Here is a 5,529-nt window from a genome sequence, read left to right as displayed (position 1 = left end):
TACCATCGTGAAAATATCCCTAAAAATGAAAAATGTCCCAGAAATGCCTTAAAATGCCAGATAAGGTGCTAAAACATGCTGCCAAGTGAATATTTTGTGTTTAAAAGTACAAAAAGTATTTTATATGAATATTTGAAAAATCACCCAAAACATGCCTTACTATAGCCTTACCATCATGAAAAAATCCATAAAAATAAAAAGTCCCCAAAATGCCTTAAAATGCAAGACTATGTCCTAAAAAAGCTTAAATTATATGAGAAACATGCAGGAAAAGAATAAATTGAAAAAATAATTTTACGTGATTTTTGTCAATTTTTCTTTAGTTTTTTTTTAAAAATGACACGAAAAGTTCACATTTTGACAGAAATTTTTATAAAACTTGTTTTATAAAAATGTTCTCAAAATGCCTTACTTTTCTGAGAAACATGCAGGAAAAGATAAAATTTAGAAAAATAATTTTACAAAAATCTTTATCAATGATTTTTAGTTTTTGAGCAAAAATGACACAAAAAGTTCAAAAAGTTCAAATTTCAAAAGATTTTATAAAAGAAAAAATTCAAAAAATGTTCTCTAAATGCCCTAATTTTACGAGAAACAGAAAAGATAAAATTTTGAAAAATAATTTTACATTTCCGTCAAACTTTGACCAAATTGACATTTTTCAAATGCTATATTTTGATGAGAAAAATTCAGAAAGGATAAAATAAAAAAATGAAAGTTTTCTATATATGTTTTTAACATTCGACCAAAAATGTAAAAAAAAAAAATACATTTTTTTTTCAATTTTTAAAAAAATCCTATATTTAGATGAGAAACATGCAAAATATATAAAATTTTGATTCTTTATTATATCCTGAAAAAGTATTTAAAAATAGGTTTCTCAAAAATGAACCATTTTATGCTTAAAATTCTGGAAAAAAAAACCCAACTTGTGCGAAGAGCAGAGATCCACAGATTGCCAAGGATTTACATATTATTATTAGTTTATTTTTAATCTATTTTCACAATAAGACATTTTAAGTTGGTGACAGTCAAAAAGACAAAGGAAGAGAACAATTACAACAACCATACACACATAATTTAAACTGCAAACCTCATATACATACAGTACAGACTGTGGAATGACAGCATCCACTCAGAATAAGAGGCTGTGGACGTCAAGTCCATAAATTAACTTAGTCAGGTAGAGTACAGACGTTTGTTCTTACAAACGCTGTTTATTTTTTCCTCTTCCTCCAATTGGATGGAGCAGATAATTATAAGTAACATGTTGCTCCAATGCCATCTATAGATGTAGAGAAGTGAGTGTAAACTTGGACTTTAAAAGAAAGAGGAGGAGGTGCAGCAGAGAAAAACCAGAGTCTTTATAGCTGTGCAGCACATACAGCGTCACGTCCCTTATAATGCACAGGAAAATAATAATACAGCAATACTTCACACAACAACGATGTGTTTACTCCATTATGGTCTGGGAATGATATCTTCATCAGCAGGACAATGTAAAAAATAAACAGGTGGATTTCTTTTACCTTCCGTCTCAGTCCAAAAACTTGCGGTTGGGGTTGGCACCGAACAGAGCCACTCGGATCTCAGGCATCATCTGAAAACAAACACAAAAACATTCTTCACAAACTGGAACTTAATGGTTGTTATTTTTCTTATCTGCCCACTCAGGTCAATCCAATTTGAACACACAGGAGGAGGAGGAGAAGAAGGAGGAGGAGGAGGCCACAGACATTGTGGCCAACTCTGACTGAAAGAGAGAGGTCATTTTATTTTTAGCCTTTTTTTTTGGATAAACCATAGCTATTTATTTTGCAAACTTTAAGCTTTTCATGGCTAACTTTTAGCTGTTTACACCATGTGGGCAAAAGTGTATCTTTATCTAAATTTCTTGGCAAACTTGAAGCTATTGCTGTAACTTCTGTACTAACCTATGTTTTGGCTGACCAGCTATTTTGCCTGCTTACTTTGTTTTATTTTTGTTTTATTATCCCATTTTTGCACAAACCTGTAACTATTTCTTGACTAAGTCTACTGAATGACTACATGTGTTATTGCATTAATGTCTTTTAGCCAGTTAGTTGCGATGCATTTATAAAATGTACTTCAATCCTGAAAACGTGTTCCAGTTGAGACTGCTGTGGTGAACTTTGACCGTCTCTCACCTGCTGTGCCATGAGGTCCAGTCTGCTCTCCAGGGTGTTGGCCACCTTGATTTTTCCGTTACTGTTATAGATCTCAATCCCTCCAGAGCTGTGAGAAAAAGACGGTTGACAAGAAGGAAGTTAGTGTGTCATTTTGACCGTGCAGGGTTTGGGTGTAATTTGAACAGTCGTAGCGCTCACATGTCTGGAGAAAGGAAGTTTTCCTGATCAATGCGGACCTCCAGGGTGTTCTTCACAGATGCCTTGTAGATGGGAATGTTCCTCTGGATGGAAGCCTACGGAACAAAACACGGAAATGTTTGAGTTTTTTAGTGTACAGCTCCTTTAAGACACTTAACAAATGTTTTTACTCATCTTACTGTTCACTCACCTGCACCAGCTGCACGTCCTGTTTGCGGCAGCGGACCGTTACTTTTTGCTCCAGAAGCTGGTAGAATCCCTGTAAGAAGAGATAATGAAAATAAGATTATTAGTTATTAGTTACTATTTAACTAACAGTGTTTGAAAAAGTGTTTCAAAGTTGAAATATTTCTGGACTGGAGAAACCGTGTGTTGAAGTAGAGCCTGACCTCATTCATTAACAGAGACTGACACTAGTTTGATGTTCTAATGTTGGCTAACACGTTAAACAACCCCCCTGGTGGACACATTAACCAAAGCATCAAAGTACTCAGACTGTTATCTGAGATTTATCTTAAGCTACACTGTGATTAATCAAATGACAAAATGTCATTGTTTGACAGCCCTTGTTTTCGTACCAGTCACTGATTACTCACCTGCAGCAGAAGTCCGTCCAACAGAGTAGGGTACCTCGCTGGATCTTTGGCGACGTTGCCGAGACGCTGGCGAGCCTCGTTGAGCATTTCCTGTAAAGTGTAAACACAGTGATTTGATCACTTTCGACACAAAGGACTATTGTGATGACTAATGTGATCCCAGCCTGGCTCGAGGGTAATGATGCTCACCGAGATCATATCATCGCGGGCCTTCAGAACTTTCAGCCGAGCCTGGTTCATCAGGTTAGACATTTGGCTGCGAGACAAACAAATAAGACACACATCAGATGGGACAGGGTTTCTGGGAAATCTTTCTTTGTTCTTGCCGTACTTAAGGAGACCCTAAAGAGTCAATGTAGCATCAGGACACAAGATTAAATTACAGGCACACGCATACAGAAATGTCTTTGTTCTTAAGACGGGACAGGAGGAAACGGCAGCGTCACGTGTCATCTGACCCTGACTCACATTTTCTTCTGCTGCTCGATCTGCTTCTCTTTCTTCTCGTAGTACTCCATTATCTTCAGCCTCTGGGTTTGCACCAGACGGCCCTTCTCAATGTTGAACTCCTCTTCTGCCTGTAGGGGGAGACACGGTTCATTTTAAAATTAACGGAAAATTGCCTCAGTGATTAAAAGTTGCTTTAAACTAGAACCAAAGATACTATTGGTTAGTGGTGATCTTCATGCATGTGTTTTTACCTTTGCGTCAATCTCTTCTGCCTTTTCATTGGCTTCCTGCTCAATGAAGGCCATCATATGCTTGATCTGCGAAACACAAAGACAAAACAGAAAATTCTGTTCAATTTCTCTTCCTTTTTTCACTGCAGCATAATTAACGGATTTCATGTGTATGTGTGTGTGTGTAAGTGCAGGCCTCTTGTTTCTGTCACTCTGCTGTGAAGTGACTGTTTCTATCGCCATGATGAGGAATTCTTTCATTTTTGGACACAGTTTCACATTAGTTTGACTTTGACACTTAATTAATAACAAAGATGTTTTCTTGATACATGTCTTAAGGCAAACAAATTCATTTTTATTCATTTTTGAGAAACTTATTTTTGAAGATGTTATCAGGAAGTTATTAGTAAAGAATGTTACTGTTGATCAAAAGTTGACGTCCCAATAAAGTAAATTTTTCCTAAATTTTGGTCATTGCTACATATTTTAAGGCAAACAGAGAGTTCAAAGTAGTTCACGTTGTCATTCTGAATTTTTGTTATGAAAAAATACTTGAAGCACCAAGTATGCATTTAATATTTAAAGTAGCGCAATAGCTACTTTCACTGGTAGCTAGTTACATTTATAGCGTATAAATCAGTTTCTAACTCAATTACTCCATAGGAAAATGATCTAGTAATTATAACTAATTCCGTTTTAAAAGTAAGGGGGCCAACAGTGCTCTCAGCAGACAGGGCTTAGAGGCTGACTCCTAATCCTACTTCCTCATCATAGGTTCATCATGTGATCTTCGGCAGAATGTGCCGCGATATCTAAGCTATACTTTCACCTCAACTAAATGAAAAATCAGCACAGAAAAACAACAAAACATTCTCCTTCATTATACTGCATTAAAACAGCTTTAATAGCTGCTGTTTATTTAGGATTATTTAACGCTAATAGCTGCTATTTCAATGTCAACCTCTTTCACACATACTGACAATGATTCGAAGAGACTTTTTTGGGACGTAAAAAGACATTAAAAAATGTGTTCAATTCCGCTAAAACGTTAGCCAATACGTCTATGGTACAACAGCCTTTTGTGAAGGTTAAATCGCTCCTTACCTGCTTCTGTACATCGGCATCGCTGAGCGCCATGGCTGCGGCTGTCTGAGATCCGCTCGGGCCTGATGGAAAAAATCCCAAATATATAGAAACCAAACACACGACAAATATCAGTGACGGTGGTTAATGTAGTGTGACATCGTAATTCTACAAAACCAGCGTTAATTTTGTGTTCATTTACCGTAGAATCGAAGAAGAAGAAGTATGAATTAAACTCCGCAGTCGTGACTCAAAGATGTCTACAACAGGACTGCTGATATGCCAGGTCACCTGACGCTCACTTCCGGAATGCGACCAATCAAAGACGAGGAGGCGGGTTTAAAAAAGAAAAAAACAACGTATATACACACAGATGTCTACAACAGATCAGCTGATCTCCCAGGTCACCTGATATTAACTTCCGCGATGCGCATATATACTGTATATACATATATATAATATATATATACACATATATACATAGTGTGACAGTGACAACAATTTTTATTTATTTGTAACAATTTAGAGAATTTTAACAGATATAAATAAGTGATGTTAACATTGTCTTGCAGTTCCCAATCCTGCCAGCAGATGATGAAAAAGTCAGTTACTCCCGGTAACTGGTTCAACACTGTATTGATCTACTCTTTAAACCACAGTCATTGAGACAGTGTTGATAAAGTGTCGAAGTCACACATTAAACTTTGACCTTGTATTTAACAGTTAAAGTCAATCAAAACAGATTCCAAAGTCACCTCTCTTCAGTTGTTATGTCCTTTATCTGAGTGAGAGAGACAGACAGAAAGAGGGAGGGAGGGAGGG

At 36.5% G+C, this 5,529-nt stretch overlaps 1 protein-coding gene across 1 annotated transcript in view; it reads right to left on the bottom strand.

The window, feature by feature from the left end:
- Positions 1 to 965: 965 nt before the first annotated feature.
- The window catches only part of atp6v1e1b (ATPase H+ transporting V1 subunit E1b), a 6,600-nt gene continuing 2,036 nt past the window's right edge, over positions 966 to 5,529 (bottom strand). Inside the window, exons 2-11 of the mRNA XM_008315550.3 lie at positions 4,910 to 5,008; positions 4,729 to 4,790; positions 3,646 to 3,711; positions 3,413 to 3,522; positions 3,134 to 3,200; positions 2,945 to 3,034; positions 2,539 to 2,607; positions 2,349 to 2,443; positions 2,169 to 2,256; positions 966 to 1,600 (exon numbers count right to left, since the gene is read on the bottom strand). Of these exons, the coding sequence (XP_008313772.1) occupies positions 1,538 to 1,600; positions 2,169 to 2,256; positions 2,349 to 2,443; positions 2,539 to 2,607; positions 2,945 to 3,034; positions 3,134 to 3,200; positions 3,413 to 3,522; positions 3,646 to 3,711; positions 4,729 to 4,761 (681 nt within the window). The 5' untranslated portion in view covers positions 4,762 to 4,790; positions 4,910 to 5,008 and the 3' untranslated portion in view covers positions 966 to 1,537. The remainder of the gene's footprint in view (positions 1,601 to 2,168; positions 2,257 to 2,348; positions 2,444 to 2,538; positions 2,608 to 2,944; positions 3,035 to 3,133; positions 3,201 to 3,412; positions 3,523 to 3,645; positions 3,712 to 4,728; positions 4,791 to 4,909; positions 5,009 to 5,529) is intronic.

The sequence above is a fragment of the Cynoglossus semilaevis genome, chromosome 8 (genome assembly GCF_000523025.1).
Source record: "Cynoglossus semilaevis isolate Cse_v1.0 chromosome 8, Cse_v1.0, whole genome shotgun sequence".
Taxonomy (NCBI): Eukaryota; Metazoa; Chordata; class Actinopteri; order Pleuronectiformes; family Cynoglossidae; genus Cynoglossus; species Cynoglossus semilaevis.
The sequence above is the reverse complement of the archived record's forward strand: the minus strand, read 5'-3'. Positions and strand labels throughout refer to the sequence as shown.